Source organism: Eucyclogobius newberryi, unplaced genomic scaffold (assembly GCF_026437365.1).
Source record: "Eucyclogobius newberryi isolate DKJ021-1_F unplaced genomic scaffold, fEucNew1.0.hap1 SCAF_11, whole genome shotgun sequence".
Lineage (NCBI taxonomy): Eukaryota > Metazoa > Chordata > Actinopteri > Gobiiformes > Gobiidae > Eucyclogobius > Eucyclogobius newberryi.
Window position 1 is genome coordinate 5,668,534 of NW_027315735.1, and position 19,697 is coordinate 5,688,230.

General features: G+C 38.6%; 1 protein-coding gene across 5 annotated transcripts in view; it reads right to left on the minus strand.

The window, feature by feature from the left end:
• The window catches only part of fam13b (family with sequence similarity 13 member B), a 60,282-nt gene that overhangs the window by 28,105 nt on the left and 12,480 nt on the right, over positions 1 to 19,697 (minus strand). For all 5 annotated transcript variants that reach the window (XM_072435263.1, XM_072435272.1, XM_072435280.1 and 2 more), the window contains 4 exons: positions 16,546 to 16,758; positions 15,202 to 15,379; positions 14,109 to 14,253; positions 2,799 to 2,920 (listed from right to left, as the gene is read on the minus strand). In XM_072435263.1, the coding sequence (XP_072291364.1) occupies positions 2,799 to 2,920; positions 14,109 to 14,253; positions 15,202 to 15,379; positions 16,546 to 16,758 (658 nt within the window). The remainder of the gene's footprint in view (positions 1 to 2,798; positions 2,921 to 14,108; positions 14,254 to 15,201; positions 15,380 to 16,545; positions 16,759 to 19,697) is intronic.

Here is a 19,697-nt window from a genome sequence, read left to right on the forward strand (position 1 = left end):
TAGACAAACAATTACAAACTATGTACAATCCATCTAATTTCATCTTCATCACTCAATAAATTAAGATGAAATAATACTTTTAATTTTAATTGAGTCAAGTTGGAGCTATACATGAATGAGCAGTTTATTTAAATATATTGCAAATACTGGAAATGTGATACGCATAATTTTTGTCTTTGTTTTTGAAATTACAAGTTTGCATTCAAGGTATGCAATATTTTTAAAAGTTTACTCCAAGTTGTATTTTGTTTCCTGCATGTTTGAGTAATCTAGTTTTAAGGCTCGAATACTCAGAAAATTCCCCATCCAATGTGATTTTTATTATTATTATTTGCGCAATTGACACATGCAGTTTACTAAAATGTCACGTAGCCACTAAAAAACACTTCAGCAGTTTTGAACAGGAAGTCAAGGGTCCTGTTCCTGTTACCGAGCTGCTTTAGATCAATATTGTGGTTTACAATGAACCAAATGTAAGATGATGATCTACTTATGTTATCGTTTGATACTATGCACCTGGGAAATGCATGTTTCAGTTTATTTTTATGGCTGTGTAGAATGATTAATCCAATAAAAAAACAAATCCTATGAAACACCATTTGTAAAAGTGAACCAAATGCACGTAATATTTGAGCTTTTAGCATCTACAAAGATATTAATCCCCCAGTCCAGACAGACTGGGGTAAATCCAGGTCACTCTCATGAAGCCCCACCAGTCAGGGAATTACCATCTAAAACCATCACCCCTCGCGGAGATTTCCCCCGGACGAGCCATGAACTCACACGGGAATGGAAAGACACAATGAAAGTCTTCAGTATCTCGACATTTAAGGTCGAGTACAGTCTTTTTCGACGCCACCGTCTTCATGTTAGTGTTGGATCGTAAAGGTGCTTGATGTGACACGAGTGTGACAGTGCATGAGTCAGGGTCATGTTGAACCGTGTCCCAATGGCCTTTAAGATGATTAAAGTCTAATCTATAATCTGTACACGCTCACACATGTTCAAATGGGTTAGCTGCAACGCACTGTGTAGACGCCGGCAGAATGTTTGGAATGTGTTCCACTGACTGCAGGTTTACAGATTCATGTCCATAACCTGGATTGACATGTTAAACGATGCATATTTTGCATAATTTGTAATGTTCTGCGCCTTTAAACACGACCTTGAGTGTGGCATGTTATGTTATAGAACTTATGAAGAAAAAGTATCAACAAAAAGCGCTTCATATTAGGGACGTCATAATATCAAATTTTAGTGTTACGATTATTGTGAGAAAAAAGTTTACATTTACCGTAATTTTTGGGATATTGAGTGCTCCTGAATAAAAGCCAGGGCAACAAAATGTACAAAAGAAAAAAGTAATTGTACATATATGGGCTGCAGGAATTTATTCTGTTGCAGTTTGAACGTACAAAGATCTTATTCATTTCAATTGTAATAAAAATGTTGCCAATTCCGCGAGTGTCCAGTCAGTTGTTACTGACCGCATGATCAGTTAAATGTTGCCTAGACTGGTCAGCTCACCTAAATCCCTCTTGGGTACTGTACACACAGCAGACCAGACCATGCTCTACCATAAACCTAAAGATGAGATCAATGCTGGGCTGTAAAATGCGAGACAACAAGTCACTATGGTGATAATAAATCATTTTTGATATTTTACCATTTCAACCAGGTATGATCAAGAAATAAATAGTTAATCTAAATTCAAATCTGTACCAAAACCAGAGGCTAAAACAGGAACGAGTTTGGACTAAATTGAGAACATTGTCATACAACCTCTTTTTTCTAAATTCCGGAATGGAAGCAGAAGTGAAAAAGACTGGGTTTAAATACATTTCCTATTATATACATTATATTTTTGGTTGATTTAATAGATTATAATAGGCAATTAGATTTTTTGATGAGTGAAAATCAAGTCCATATGACATTAGGCTAAAATTTTCAAGCAAAAAGGATATGATTATATTTAAGGTTTTACCAAACATTTTGCGTGACGTTTTGGTATTGTTTGACATGACCACTAAATGACATAGGTGGAGGTAATTCCACAACTGTTTAACAACTTTGACCCAGTAAACAAGGGTCAAAGTACAGTTAAATCATACAATATGTATGACTTGACAAATAATTACACCTGACACCACCTTTATTTTGTGAAATGATTGTTTAAACGGTCAAAAAAAAAGGTGTAAGTTAAGCGCAAATTGTCCCTGCAGTTTTGACGGAATGGCGCTTTTTGATGACATCACAGAAGTGGATGTATTTTGTTGTAGAACTCAGCAGTGTAATTTTCAACTTTAAATTGTCAAATCGTCTTCACTGCAACTTGACCGTTAAAAAATGATGATTATCATTTACCACAGGGACCATCTCACCAAACATCAGGATCACAAAACATGAGAACCTGGGCTTTAATGTTTAGGTTTTACTGGACAAATACTAAGAAATGTTGAGCCCACAATAGTTTTTCATCGTATCCATGTATACTTTACCACAAATTATACATTTGTGAAGCTCATATTTTTTGTTATAAAGACATAAAATCAACATTTGTATTTAGATCTGATGTTTTATGGTCAACTTCAGTTTTGCCTCCATTGCAAAATTGTGAACATTCTGATAAAATCACTCGCTTTTTAAAGAGTCTTTTTGACACTTTCTATTTAGCCAAGAGCTCACACACTTGCGGTCATTTGACTATTGCATCAGCTGATATTCCGACAACAATAAGTTAAGTGTGCGCTGCGCAGTATAGTCTCCGGCATCTCATTGGCAAGTCTGGGCATCAGTACCTGGAGGAGGCGTCCACTTGGGGGTTGTGGGGCTGTGGTGAGTCGGAGGAGCTCTCGTCTCCATCTTGAGGCAGATCTTCACACTCGGCTTCACACTTGTCGTCATCCAGCAGCTCTGTGATCTGAACAGACAAAAACAAAATGATAAGAAAGATGTTCAAAATATTACATTTTTAAAATATAATACAGAAATCTGGTTATGGGATAAATGTCTAAACTGTAAAATGTAGTCTTGGAGTTTTTGTTTATAAGAGGTTTTGTTTATAAGAGTTCTTCTATTGAGTGTTTTTTAAACTTCCTATAAGTTATCTGTTCTTTTCCTCTGTGTCCTGCGTTGCAACAATGGAATTTCCCAATGTGTGGACAATAAAGGATTCTTATCTTTAGATAGGTTAACATTTAAAGAACACATATCGTGCATTACGTGTATTGCTAAGTAAACGAACTCTCGAGTAACTCTGCTTTTGAGTCTCATGTTTTAAAAATAATGTATCTACTGAAAGAACACGGCGTTCCCTCATCAGGATTTGAGTTGGCACGACATTTACTGGCAGCAGAGGGAATTACCATGGGGAGATTAACAATAGATAGATTGATCCAACATGCTAATGTACATGCAGCAGTAGTAATGGACCCGATTTGATGGCAGAAAGTTTCCAAATGAGTCTGTCGATGATTTATTGGCTTAGATATTAAGAAGAACCAAATAAGAGTGAGAGAAGCCAAATACAACCCAGGTAACGATGTTGTAATATGGTTAAAAGCTCAAACAAGTCAACATGTGTCCTTTAAAGACCGTTTAAGATAAGATAAGATAATCCTTTATTGTCCCACATGGGGAAATTTCATTGTTGCAACGCAGGTAGATACAGAGGTAGATACTGAGGAAAAGAACAGATCACTTATAGGAAGTTTGAAAAACACTCTCAGTAGAAGATCTCTTATAAACAAAAACTCCTATGGACAAAACCTCCCATTTCCCAACAAGGGATGGAGGTTTACAACATAATATTGTTATTCATTTAGTTGTTTATTCATCAGGGGCAAAGCACATAAGAACATTGACCGATACAAAAGATCAAATATGTTTGTAGCATGTAAATGGCAAAGTTGTGCATTTCCACCTGCAGCGCTAGGACGATTATCGGCACTCTCTTTGGAAATCACCCACACGTCAACAAAGATTGTAGTATTTTTAAACGTGCCCAAATAGTCTCATCTATAATCACTGGAACATTTGACTAAAAATAAAAACAAACTTCCCCTTTTGAAAGCAATTTAGCACAACATGACCCAATAATGGCTTGGTGTTTTCAGTGATTGACAGTTCAGTCGAAGAAATTAACCACAATGACTTCATGTCTGGTTTAAAATCTCTGTTCAGCGAATACAGTACAAGATAAATATGCAATAATCCAGTTTGTTCTCAGATACGGCTAAATATAGAGATGATATATGGACAGCGTAATCAAAAAGAGATGCAGATATACACTGGGATAAAGAGTGAATAAATAAATTAGAGAGGAGGGGGAGTAGACTATATCATTACTGTGTTGACATAGCAATGTTCCACTGGGCGTGATAATCATTACTAATTATGTAACGAAGCAATGAAAAGCGGAAAAAATGTGACAGTTAAACACTACTTTCAAGGAGTGCCTTAAAGTGGCACTCCGCTGATATTTGTACATCTTTCAATCATAAAATATTATACAATTATGTAATCTTAAATTACATTATTAAATTTGATCATCACCACTAAGAAACATACATGTCATTAAAGGGGGGACTAAACAAGTTTAAAATAGATAAGATACATATGAGAAAAACAGTGCAATAAAAAATGCTAAATATGAATAAAAATGAATAATAAATTATACAATACATTTTTATTCATTTAACTAGTGTTTTTGACAGAACAGGAGGAGAGACAGGAGCAGAGAAGAGGAGCAGAGACAGGAGCAGAGAAGAGGAGCAGAGACAGGAAGAGACAGGAGCAGAGAAGAGGAGCAGAGACAGGAGCAGAGAAGAGGAGCAGAGACAGGAAGAGACGAGAGGAGAGACAGGAGCAGAGAAGAGGAGCAGAGACAGGAGCAGAGAAGAGGAGCAGAGACAGGAGCAGAGAAGAGGAGCAGAGACAGGAGCAGAGAAGAGGAGCAGAGACAAGAAGAGAGACGGGAGGAGAGACAGGAGCAGAGAAGAGGAGCAGAGACAGGAAGAGAGACGGGAGGAGAGACAGGAGCAGATAAGAGGAGCAGATAAGAGAAGCAGAGAAGAGGAGCAAAGCGCAGCAAAGAAGAGGAGCAGAGACAGGAGGAGAGACAGGAGGAGAGAAGAGGAGAAGAGACAGGACGAGAGCAGTAAGCAAGAGTTGGGAGCAGATCAGTCTTTCTGCTTTGCTGCTTTAGCAGCATGTTTAGCAACACATGTTTTTTCAGGCAAAGGCTCCAATATTATATTATATATATTTTAAATCAGGGGTGGGCAAACAACGGCCCACAGGCCCTTTCAATCCGGCCCTCCAAGTTATATTTAAAAAATAAATAATAATAATAATATCCCCCCCCCCCCTTTTTGCCCTCAGGCATCTGTCTGCATGTGTATCCTTAATACATATGACGTGAAATCAATTAAATAATAGATTCAATAGCCTATATTTGATAGAAAAGTTATATTTTATTTGATATTTAATTTTTGGGATTTCTTTTTTTTTCACACCAATGATGGCGGGCCGGCCCTCCGCTACCTGCCTGGATTCGAATATGGCCCTCGGAGGAAAATAATTGCCCACCCCGGTTTTAAATCAATGACAAATTGATTGTTGTCTAAACTCAGAAGCCTGGCTGGTACGGTAAATGAAAAACAAGGAGACCAAAAATCAATTGCTTCAATTAAAATTCAGTATATGAAATGATATGAACACATAAAATTTAAATCAATTTTACAATTAAATAGTGTTATCATCATGCAGCAGCCCAAAAATATATGCTTTTAAACCAGAACTGAAACAGGCCAATTTGAAGTGAAATGGAGCGTAAGCCTCGGCTTCGGAAAAGTATGTGTGGGACGTCCCAGTGTAACCGGGCCCAATTCAGAGTGCTAAACAAATCAATGTGGTGTTCTGCACATTTAGAAATCTGGACACACTCTCACCGAAGGCAGTCGGGAAAGGCGTAACGCCATGGGGAATATTTGAATCTGATTGGTCAACAGTGGAACAAGCAGAGAAATCAAACTGTTAAATCCAGTCAGAGAAAAGCACAGACTTCTCATTCGTCCTCATCATGCGCTTCTATTTGCAGGATTTAGAAAGAGCAAAATAGTCTGTATCTCTCCTAAAAAAAAAAAGCAGGCGTCTGTCGGCGTCACCTTGTTTGTTCAGGTTTAGGTTTGTACAACTCTTCAAGAGTCTATGAAACAAATATCACGAGAATTCATCTGGCTGGCCTGGAGACCCACTGAGACAGAAAACATTCAGTTACACAAGCATTTATATCAATATATGTACTCAAAACTAAGCAGACAGCAGATTGAAAAATGTATAACATTACAGTTGTCGTTTCATAGATATACTGTATATTCTAATTTTGCATATTGTTCATTATTATTCTAAAATAATACAGAAGTGTTTAGTGTATAAAGTAACTGTATGCTAAAATACCTAAATATCGATATATCATGATACTTAATTCAGTGATAGTTTTATATTGTCGATATTTGGTAACATATTTTCTAAAATGATTTTGTACCAGCAGTACAATTTTTGGCTTGTTTAGAGAAAGGAAACGTGTTTATGTACGATTCCTTGTCCTAGTATAGTGATGTTTCTTCACTTTGTGGTCAATTTGATGGCCCATTGTTGTGCCGCACTTGACCCTTAAAAGGCGCAATGGACGATTTTTCGGCGATTTGAGAACGCAGGCGGAAGTGCGCATGCGCACTCCCCCGTGCGGACTGATACAACACACACGTGTGTTTGTTTATTAGCGCAACGGATCGTATCGCATCTCTCGTCTCCCGTAGATTTACGTCTACTTCTGAGTCAGCTCGAACTGTCTTTCTCCGTCTTCATTTTGCCCCGTACACTGAGGGAACTATATTATGATAGATCAATGCGCTTAGACACGGGGAAATGTGGGACGATCCGCACGCGGCTGCAGGTGAGCGGTAGGTGCGTTTTATGATTGATACGTGGCAGGACTAATCGGCCGTCCACGCCAAGAGGAAATAAGACTCAGATTTGGGCCAAAAAAATCGTCCATTCAACCTTTAATCGAGGCATTTACACATTTGAAAACATCATCTGAAAATCGTTATCAAGGGAAAGCAAAGATAGTCACTAATTAGTCAGTCGTTTGGACCACACCACTGATGGCCTTGCACTATTTGTCGCTCTCTCGAGCTCAATCACCACACAGCCTGCTGCTGCTGCGGTGACATCGCTATGGCAACATCTCAAAAGCAAGAGCTCTGATTGGCTGTTAAAGACTTCTACCAGCCTCATATGTGCAGATCAGACAGGGATGAGTCACAAGATGCATCTGGGTTTGCAGGATAGAGAAATGAAATGCAGGTTAATGTGGGTGCAGCGGAAGAAGAAAACACAGAACAAACATTCCCTCAGATTTGATGCGTAACAAAATAAAAAGTGCATTCTTATTTCATATTTGTGTATATTCATTTCATATATTTATTTATTTCATATATTAATTTATGTTTCAAGTTTGTGTTGGTTGCGGTTAAAAAAATAATACTGTTGTGAAAATATATTTGGTTCTTAATATCATGTGTGATACAGGTGATGATTGAAATATTGCACGATATACATTATATGTGAGCCACTTATTGTGTTGGCTCGTGAGGGACCCTGTGATTCACAGTCCTAGTATAGGGATGTTTCATTTAGTCATTTTTATGTTTTGAGCAATAATTAAGATTTACAGGCATATTTTAGATCAGGGGTGGGCAATTATTTTCCTCCGAGGGCCATATTCGAATCCAGGCAAGTAGCCGAGGGCCGGCCCGCGATCATTGGTGTGAAAATAATAATAAAATATCACTTTCCTGTCAAATGTAGGCTATTGAATCTATAGGATACAAGTGCAGACAGATGCCTAAGGTAAAAAAAATATATAGATTATTATTATTAATTTTCAATATTACTTGGCGGGCCGCAGTTTGTCCACCCCTGTTTTAGATTAAATGAATTAATATTATCTATCGCCAATATCAGTCAAATTCCAACCAATATGACCTGGGCATGTTAAACTTTGTTATCAAACCAAGTCTCAAGAATACAACCATTGACATGCGTGTGCCTGTGCCTGTGCCTGTCTCTCTCTCTCACCAGCTGAACGCAGCGACACTCCTGTTTGAATGCTCTGACTGAGGCAGCGCTGGATTTGAACTCAGATACAAACTCAAGTATAAAAGTAAACACAGATCACACACACACAGAAAAAAAGTTTTTAAATAAGTTAATTCATGTTTTCAAATAAGTTAATTCAAGTGCTTGAGAAGATGCTGGGTTATTTCCTCACTACGGACAAATATTTGACACAAACTCTGCAATTATGTTTTTAAACTCACTGCTTATCCCACCTAAATTACAGACTACAAACTAAATTTCTCTTAAATCAAAAACTATCTATTAAAAAGCCCTCAAGTTATTGGACTAAAAGACCCATCAGTTCTCACTGCTGCAGAATCCTTACAAACACATATCTCAATTGGGACAATGTAATTAAACATGCTAATTTAATACTCTAAATGATATTTTAAAGGAATTTGTAAAAAGAGATTCAAACTGGAGCAGGTTCTGGAGGTGATAGTTCTGTGCCGTTTGCTTCTGGAGCGTGTCAGGTCTGAACAGAGCCTCATAAAAGAGATGGAACACTGGTTGCATTTTATAAGGCTCCAAAAGTGGTTGTTGGAGGGTCAAATATGTCACAATGGGTAACCTTTAAGTATTGAGGAGTTATTGCTTTAACTCCTACTCCGACAAGTGTACTTAATGTGCAGATGTGTGACCTTTGTGTGAATGTAGTGTACGGTTTTGTCCTTTAGATACTTTAATGTTAAATCAACATGCCCAGGGACTGACGATGGAAATGAGCCACGTTGGCTAGAATCTTTACATATTTCCATGCAAAATGTTCATTTAATATGTGTCAAAATAAATAATGGAATACAAATTTGGAGTCAGGATTAAATCTAATCTTATTTGTGAAGAAGTGTAATCTTAGAGGTTGAGTTGTAGAAAAAGCTTCAGTTGTAGTCATCTGGACTAATAGACGTTTCGACTCTCATCCAAGAGTAATTGTCTTCGAGAACTCCGATATTTGTACTATTCTGTGGCAAGTCCAGCCCATTGGGCGGAGCCTTCCTGAAGTGGAAAGAGGTTGAGGTTGAGTGCTGTAAATGTGTCCCTGTGGAGCTTAGCTGGTGAAATGGTACCACGATATTGTAAACATTGCCTGTCTGCTCTCACAAAGAACTACAGTGAAGTGATTATTGGCTGTTTATATTGGACTCATATAGACATGCAAATGAGCAGTGATAAGAGGCATGCTTTTATGCATATTAATCACAATAGTAAACTAGTGTTATAAAACATTTTCAGTCTTTAAAAAAAATTTACTGTAAGAGGCAGACAAACAATAAATGTTTCCTAAATAAATGCAATTTGAACGTATTTTCGCATAAGGCGCACTTAAAAAGCCTTTAATTTCCTCAAACTGTCAGTGCGCTTTATCATCCGGTGCGCTTACTATATGGATTATTTCTGGTTGTGCTTACTGACCTCGAAGCGATTTTGTGTGGTACATGGTGTATAAAGAAGACTCGGGAGAGACTCAGATGCAAGTCTAGAAGCACGTTTACGGTTCTCATTAACCAGAAGTCAAGGAGAACAAGGCTGGGAGTTGTAAATACGCTCATTAACGTTTCAACAATGTTGATTTGAATAAGTTGAACGCGTTTAATAAAGCTCAAACTGACTTATCTGTCCGTTTTGTTTCGCCTAATGCACTTTATAGTCCGGTGCACTTTATATATGAACAATTATCCATAACAGACCATTTATTGAAGGTGTGCTTTATAATCTCTTTTATAATCAGCAAAAATCCATTCCGGTCAAACATTTGAAGACTGATGACTAAAGACACTAACTAACCGCTATTCGTTTTCTCCTTCTGGCCACAGGTCAAGAAGAAAAACAAATCCCAAGGGCATCCATTTCCAGCAGTGTTGAGCTGGACTTCAAGTGTGGGCTGCAACACGGTCCGAGTCTTTAAATGTTACTTGCTGATTCACAGATACTGACACCATCCTCTCAGAATATTAAGTGAAGTAAAAATATCAACAGCCTAGTTCAGAATGTACTTTTGGACTGCCCGTTCTGATGGATGTGGGAGTTTGGACGCCGACACATCCGACACCTGCCCACATGTTCAACTGGGCCACATTCAGTGATATAGAGTCTGTCATTACAGGATTGTAGAAGGCAATATGTCTAACTGCAATATTTCTCAAAGTTGGGATAAGGTTAGCAAATTATTCGGTTCACAAAAGGCATATTTTAAAAAGTGCACCAGAAAATATGAATCTGCCAAACTAAAATTGAAATTCAAACGCTCCTCAGACTTTGGAACGCTTTGCCATGAATCACAGGATCGAGTCAGCGTTTGGCGAGAAATCATTTGCCGTTTGAATCTAATTTGCGTTCTCTTAGCCAGTTATCTCGCTCAAAAACTGACACTGAGCCAGACCACTTTGGGAGCTAGACCTCTCACGGCCCACTTTATATGGCTTGAATAGAAATGAACCGCTTCAAAGTGAAATGTGGCTGATGTCGTTTTTTTCAATTATCATTACGACAGCATTTGACAATATTTTTGCAATGAACTGTATCTGAAATGTGAGGAAAAACCTGCCTGTAAATGTCTTGGTTCATAAATAGCTCAAAATGAAATCACCTTGTTTGGAAGATTACATCATTTCAGTTCCGTTTCACATCCTCCACCACAAGTACAAACTACAGAGTTGTAAGGTTTATACATAACAGCCAATTCGGTCATCTTATATTCCACCAATTTGATAGATACGTCTGCAGTCCAGCTTTATATTACGTTTGGAATTCTCAGCGCTTTGTGGCTCCAGACATGTAAGCAGCAGCTCGGTTATCAAGGCTGCACTTACATAACTTCACTCATAACAGACATGTATATGGAAACTGTCAGCGAGGCACAACTACGTGATGGACGCGCTGTATTAATATGTACTGTGATGGTTCATAATATACACTGGTTTACAACAACGGACTCTATGAAGAACGAGCTTGGGGATAAGTAAAAGTAAAAGTATTGCCACCGTAATATTGACTAACACAATACAGAAGTTATCCATATGACAGAAATGAACCATTTTAGGAAAACATTTTAAAATTTGAAATGATTTGTTTGAATACTATGAACATTATTGGGTTAAAAAGTATATTTAAATGTTGCAATAATTTCCAATACCGTGCAGCCCTAGACGGAATAGTCATTTATGAAGGTCGATATTTATTCTGGATACTTTTTCTTTGTACTGGTGTTTTTTTTGTTTTTTGCTGTACTAAAATAAAAGTTACTTAGGGTTGGATAAATGACTTCTATGACTCGCTGTAGATTCAAAGTAACTAGTGTTTCATTCTGCCATTTATTCATTGCAGCTCATGTTTAACAAAATTGGATGTATAGAATAAATTAGTTTACAGGATAATCCTCTTTGGGGCCATTGAATCAGTGGCATAATTTTGTTTGTACGTCATCGTTTATAGTCTATATTTTCAAATCTGTTAATGTGAGAGGCCTATATACGTAAACACCGGTATCTTTTTTATAATAACTTCACCATTTAATACAACTGGCCGATCAAATGTTGTGATCAGTAACTAAGGACAAACCCTTCAAAGGAAGAGAACCCCTTCCATGTTGTAGTTTGAGGAGCTGTGACAGTTGTATGAAGGCGGTGTGAACATGCAGTATATTATGTACGTGCACATACAGACGGGTGGTTAACAGGATTATGTGTGAGCATGTATTTGAGTGCAGGTGATAATCCCAGAAGTGGTTGGAGTTACATCACAGTTCTTTTCTTGTGCTCTCCTCCTTAGAGTGGGCTCCTTGAAGCTGTGAAAGTCTCTACTTCCTTTTCTTGGTCTTATTTAAGGGTCATATATATGCTCCCATATTCTCACAAATCACTCGACAGTATATATGGTGTTGGATTACAGGGATGGTCCAGTATGGATTTATTTATTTGAGCCGCTGCAATTTCCAATATGTGTCTAGCAATTGTGATTGATGACAGATTTGTCAATATTTATATACGTTTTTTATTGCAAAACACCAATCTGCCAACAAAAACTGCTAACCCTTTATTTTAGATCTGTACAAGTATGTGATAATTGTATTAGTTTCTTACCACACATATGTCAATGCGTCCATATTCAGTTCATTAGACTCATTTCTCAATTAATGAGTTGTATTGCAATTAATCACAGCAATTTACAGAGAACACCTCTGAGTTGTCAGGTCGGGCCAAGAAAGTTTCATTTCAATGCGGTAGGTACTAAACGGCAGACCTCCATATATCACACGGCCGCGCTTCACGTTTGTCTTTGCGTTTTGCCACGTCTAGATTCACTTTGACTTTATTAGACTCATTTCTCCGTAAACATGAGTCTGATTGTAATAAAACACACAGCGTTTTGAAGCTTAAAATACGTCAGTGGACAGTACGATGTCCAACGATTGCGGTAATTGGTAATTTTATAGTCAATTCAGGTTTTTGTGCAATAACCTCAACATGGACATTTACACTTAAGCACATTCCTGAAGCATTGTTAAAATATTGTCTGAAAATCATTACGATTTTGGTCAATATTACCCACCCCTATGTACAGGCACATCTTTAGCTCCATTGCTCTTCTATTTACATGTTAAATCATAGGTTTGTTAAAAAAAGACACCAGGGAATGACATGTGGGGGCAGTTTAGAAATCCCATCAACCTCACAGATACTAATATTAGCACCAATCTATTCTCCATCTAGGTTGGATTGTATAAAATGGAATCTAATCTTGGCTAGTACTCCCATCTGAGAGTATAACATCATCCCATAGTAGACATGAAAACAAGCATGCATCATATAGGGGGCCGCCCCACACGCTGGCACACTCAAAATGCCATTTTCAACACGGGTTTCAAAATAACACACTGCAGGAAATTCTGTTGTGCATGATTAAAAAAAGACAGACTGATCCTTGACTTTATCATAATGTTCTGTTCTGTTCTGGTAAGTCAGTATTTTGGAGGAGTGGAGTGGGCTCACACTTAAACAAAGCGGGCAAACAAACGAGCAACTTCTTTAGGGAAACAATTGTACTTATGCAAACCACAAAGGGAACATAGCAGGAAAAGTAGCAAAAAAACAACAAAAATGTGTCTGCTTTTGTAAAATGTTTTGGCCAGTTTGTATGTTCTGATGTTTTGTAAAGGTTATGATGTAAATGTGTTTTCCACTTCTAGGTCACAGTATTAAACCCAATAAATTCCAAAAGTTAAACATTAGACCGTTTATATACAGAACCATCTAAAACACAAAGGAGCACAAATTATCCTTAAAAGTACACCGCCAGTATCCTTTAGCTTTAATTACAGCATCTGCTGTAGTTTTAATAATTTGCTACAGTTTCAATAAGCTTCTGCAATATCAATAGATTTACTTCCATCCAGTGTGTCATTATTCCTCACACAGATCTTGTGATGATGATGGAGAGAGTGACCACTGCACAAAGCCTTCTCCAGCTCATCACAAACAAACACTCTCACTGGGGCTCACATCTGGAGTAGTTTAGTTTCTGCTTCTCATTAGATGTTTTCTCTGCTCGATGCCAATGATTTGACCCGTCTCAAACACACTGACATATTTTCCATGACCACGGGATTTGTCTTTCCACATGGTTGTTTCAGAAATGAGAAGTCACTCACCGCATTGCAGCTGAAAGATCATCACCTGCAGCAGTTCTCCAGTAGGAGGAGAGGACGTAGTGGTTCCTTTTTTGGACAGGCAGTGTGGATCCGTCCTAATTTCAGTTTCTTATCATGACTGGTTATAGTTTTCCGTAATTATTTGTTTATTTTGGTCATGCCAATGCATGTTAATGAGCATACAGTACATGATATCCTGTACATGCTGACCCTAACTCTAACTTTTGATCCCTTGTGTAACTAAACTTAAATCTAATCAGAAGCTCCAGTGTACCTGTTCATTGATGGAGCTGTAGTCATTGGTGGTGGACACGTCCTCCTCATCCGAGTCAAACAGTCCCTCCTGGTTATCCAGCAGCTCTGCCAGCACTCTGCTCACACTCTCCTGCTCCCGGAGGTCCTCTGCATCTGTGGACAGACTGACAGCACAGCGCTACATTAAACACAATACAAGCCACAGTCTGCCAACACATGTCAGGAACAAAACAGAACAGAACAAATCCCTAGGTGATAAATTTGGTCATTCGTGTTTTGGCTTAATAAATGTGTAATATGAAGTAGTTATGTCTAAACGCAATATTGATTTAACTGACAATAAATGTGACAAAGGCACAAGTATATAATGCAAAATATAATTTGAGGTTTTAAGCATGTTCTATTATTATTATTACCTCATCAAAAACATAGCTGGAGTTGTATTTAGCTTCCGCCACACCAGTTTGACGAATCTTGTTTTGTAAGTCTTTTCGACTCTGAGCCTCACGAGCATCGGTCGATGCTGATCACTGCTGATACTGATCACATTGACTTTGATATAGTGGTGCAAAGTATTGTACTATTTGAAGAAAAAAAAACTATAGGCTTTTGATATGGAGTGTGACCAAAACCAATTTTGGTGGCAATTTTAGCAAATGATGTACAGCTGCACATTGATTAACTGACTAGTTTATTTGAATATGGAGCTGTTCATGTCTGCGTCACGCAGCTGTGCATCTGCCAAAGCACACGGCCAAACAGATTGGACATAAGTAACTTTCATCCTGAACAGCTGACAACATTTCAGGAAGGAAATATGCTGCCATTTAGTATAACTGTAGGTTCAAAGGGCACAGATACGGTTTCACAGACCAGATACAGCGCAGACATGAAAGAACACATCAAGAGCGCATTTAATGGATTTAATGGGAAGCGCAGTATCTAAACAGAAGCAATACACTGTATGCACGCGTGAGCATGTAAAGTGTGGATCTGATCATGATCATCAGAAACCGATCATGCTCATTTAGCCAAGATTGGTTGATCATGGTTGCACCTCTACAAACTACTGTGCCAAACAGTGACTCAGGAGCAGAGTGTAGCATACTCACTGGAATATATCCGGTCCGAAGACGGCTGCCAGCGCCCCCACGTTCCAGCTCTCAGACTGCAGAGACGCCACACTGGACAGGAACCGGCACAGGAACCTCAGCAGACCGTAGTTCACCTGGGGCAGCTGCTGGAGGAGGTACTTGAGCTTTCTACACTGCTCCTCCTCACTGCTGTAATCTGAAAACAATCAAACAACATGAGTGAGTAACTGCTACTGCTTAACATTTAGGTCAGTATATTCGTAACATTTATATCTTGTTGTAAAAATGTACACTTCACGATTGTGAACTCCATGCACTTGCCATTAATATTAAATGTTCTTTAGAGTCAACTTTCAATGATCATAGAATACAAAGACAATACAGGTGGAAGTCGGACATGGGACATTAAAATAATTGCATTATAATGAGAAAAGGGACTATATTGGAGGCTTTGGACAGTGACTGCCTGGTGCACTGCTGTAATCTAAATCACTATCGAGGGGATTAGAGGAGATGAGTAATGGACAACAGAAGCAAAAGAGCACTGGGGTCAGAGGAGGTCAAGTGTGGTTTCATCTAGGCCAGGGCAGAAGGGAAAATGTAACTGGGGCATTTACTTAAAAAAAAAAAAGAAAAATAGAGCCAACTTCATTGTGAAATAAAAAACAATAAGAATAAAATGAGAAAGGCAACTACATTTTGCGTGTATTCATCGTAGGGTGGTGCATTTAATCAGATTTTATGAGATCGAGATCCATTTAGTTCTAACGGTCAATGATCTGCTCTGGTCTTTTTAATCCTGAGGTCCACAGCCAATCCTCTGTCAGTAAAAGTATGGGATTTTGAACCGAAATCAGACTTTGGAGGAGGAAATTGGACTATTATTGTGTTAAATGACAATGATTAAACGTCTGCATTGTTTATGTTCAGGGAATTCATGTTGAAAGTTATTTTTACTTGTTTTTAATATGAAAAAAAAAGCAACTCATCAAAAACTATTGGATGAGGAGAACAGTGAGACACATTTTTTGTGATACCACCAAGCCTTCATTTATGGTCATAACCAGTCTGTGGTAATGAAAAACTAATTGATGATATTAGAATGTCACTCATAGAAGATAAGAAATCACCTTAATGACATTTTCCTGAACTAATTTAAATGTTTTGCTTTTCACTTTGGCCCATTGTTGGGGGGGGGGAAAGGTTATGGTCTCACCAAGTTTTTTTTTTACCTGGTTAAATAAAGGTTAGGCATTGTACCCACGCATTTAGTCACCCACATAAATCAATTTGTTTTGTATTATTTTGTGAGTAAAAAAACTGGGGTGAAAAAAATTGTGTGAGTAGTTGCCGTGGGCCCACCTTGGTGCAGCTGCAGGATGTGTGTCTGGACGGCGGTGGGGATGACGGGTTCGGGCAGCTCCTGGAGGAAGAGCCGGAGCAGGGACACGGCTGCGGCCAGGTCAGCCTCCCTCTGCAGCTGCACCTCCTCGCCGCTGTCGTACCTCTGACGAAGCCAGTCCACACGCTCCGCGTTACCGTTCACCAGGAACACGCCCTCTACGTCCAGATCACCTGACCACACCGAGCACAAAGGAAAGACGTCAGGAAGGATTTTGGAACGCTGAAGAAGTCTCATTTTACAGCGCACTTCATTGTCAGATTTTGAACACGCTGAGAGTCGAGTCATGCACTCCTTGTTTTTGTTCATATTAGTTCATTTTGTTTCCTTTTGCATATTTTTCATTTTTTGTCTCTCTCATATATTGTTTCTATGGACTGTGGTCGTAAATTATTTGTGGTGTGATTTATTTTATATTATCTTGTTATTAAGTTGTGTGCATATTTTAAACACATGGTGAGTCACTTTTAAGAGATGACTTAAAATAACAGTATGCCCCGCTCTGGATGTGGCACGTCAACTACAAAATTCCATGGAAATAGAAAGCTAAAACCATACTACTCCGGAACATTCTGTGGTGATAGATGTTTTTATTGCAACGAAAAATAATAAAACGTATCAATTTGGCTGAAAAGCTACGTACTTGGGCTTTTTATATGGTTTATAACACTATTACCACAACTACCAACTACAAATAAATGCATTCAAACATTTAGTTCACACAGATGGATGGACAAATCTGGATTGAGTGATCCCATAGAGCTTGTGTTTGCTAACAAACAAATAAAGTGTTACTGTTCTGTTTAGTGTAGTAAAGACTGGCTGTGTTTTTTTTTTTTTTTTTACATCATAAGGCGCTGGTACAGCTGGCAGCCCAGTGTAAACGCTCTCTCTTCTTTCCCACACTTATTGTGCTTTATCTCCTATATTTTGTAAATATAGTTAGTATATTTTTTCTATTTTACTGTACGATAGGGACACGCGCTGGAATAGTTTTTTAATTCAACTGTTTTTGACTTTTTTCGGCTGGATTTGAGCGTTTTTCGTTGTGTTGTTGTGACGTGAGCTAGCTCCGAGTGAGCCCACCAGCCCCCCCCGCGCCCTCCGGCCGCGCTAAAGTACGGCGTGTCGTCGGTACACGTTTATATACACGTTTATATGAAAGAGGAACTTCATGAACGATCGGGACACGTGCTGGAATCGCTTTAAATTAACTTGTTTTGACTTTATTCGGCTGGATTGAGTGTTTTCGTCGTGTCGTTGCGATGTGTCTTGGCTCTGAGTCCCCCGGCTCCGGCCCCGCCCCCCGGCCGGCGCCGTACCGCGTTTACACAAAGGAGGAACTCATGAAACTGCAGAGAACAGTCGTCTTACCCGGAGATCGCCACGTTATCCCGTCGCAATACTGACCTAACCTAATACTGATGTGCAATTCTGTCATATGTGCAATTACTGTGAAATTCATGTGCAATCTATGTGCTGTCGAGACACATATTCATGTGCAATTACTGTCGGGATCACATGCAATGGTATTTATTTATTCATTTGTCTATGGGAGTTTTTATTTATTTATAGGAGATCTTCTACTGAAAGTGTTTTTCAGACTTCCTATAAGTGATCTGTTCTTCTGTATCTACCTCTGTATCTACCTGCGTTGCACCAATGAAATTTCCCCATGTGGGACAATAAAGGAATATCTTATCTTATCTTAACAAACCATTAGGATATTTTCCAGGAAGGAGCCACAATGACAAAAATGTCACTGGTTTAGTTCCACGCCCACATTTGACATGATGTAAATCCAACCCTTTATCAGAGGTGACACCTGACATTCCTCTATCATAACCTTGCCTGACTTCATCCTTTAGTCTTGTCATCTCAACATGACATTGTCTTGTTCATACTGAGGATGGCTTCATTATGCCTTTTGTTTACATGATTTCACAGTGACTCCTTATGTAACGTGGGTTTCTCAGGAGATATGTGCTTTTCTCTGCCTCAGTCATTTGTATCCCGGCTGCAGCGCCCTCATAAGAGCTCACAACACACAAACACACACACACACACTTCCAGCAGTCCAGGGTCTCCGAATAGACAGCTTACTCAACCTAGACAAAAATAAAAGACTCGCTGCCATGTTTGAATCTGGTTTTATCAAGCTCTTTGTCCTCTTAGTCAAATGTTTCCTGTTTTGTCTGAAATAATGGCCAGGAATGTAGAGGAAGGTCCACTGGGGAAAGTAAGAATAGCCGAATCATGCAGTTGTGGTTTGACAAAGAAATACTATTGTTAAAATGTATTAATTCTTAAAAAATATATTTTAAAAATCCCACAGAATATCACATGCAATACATCAACCATGTGTTACAAAATTGTAATAGACTTGTGAGTAACGTGTGGTGTATTATCAAAGTAAGTCCTGATGGCTGTTACTCAAAATGTAACAAACTGGTCGATTCACAGTCATTTGTGTTGTCTTTTTGTGAACAATGTTTATTTTGAGCTCAGACACAAGTTACTCAACATTCAGCCTCAGAGATGAGTGAAATGAGCCGTCCATCCCAACCATCTAATGCACAGTATTTGTGTACGAGCGTGTGTGTGTTTGGGGTTGTGCAGTATAGAACCCAAAGTGTGTGTGTGTTCTGCTCCTCACAGCTGAGCCCCGGTGTGTTCATTAGACACTCTGTGGCTGATGGAGGGCTTATGTAATGAGGAGGACCAGTGGAGCATGGACTGGAGCCGTCTGCTTCATCTCATCGCACCAATGAGTGAGACATATTTGGTGTTAGTGTGATGTAACGCTGCCAGGTCACACATGACCTACACAATGGATTTAAGAAGCTAATACGTGTAAAGTGATCATGTTTTTTATCCTTGAAAGTCATTAACTTGTCTTTTTTATATATGAAAGATGAAAAACGCACTATATATTTTTTTTTCTTAGATTTGAGTACGTAAACTTCAAATTGATAGCACTAAATAAATGTCCAGTTGACCTGCAGTGTCTCGTGTAATGATTCATCTAGAAAGCCTAGTCACTTATTCATGCTTCAATTGAACTCATAAATAGTCAAGCTTTAACTACCTTTTTATGCTAACAAACTACACT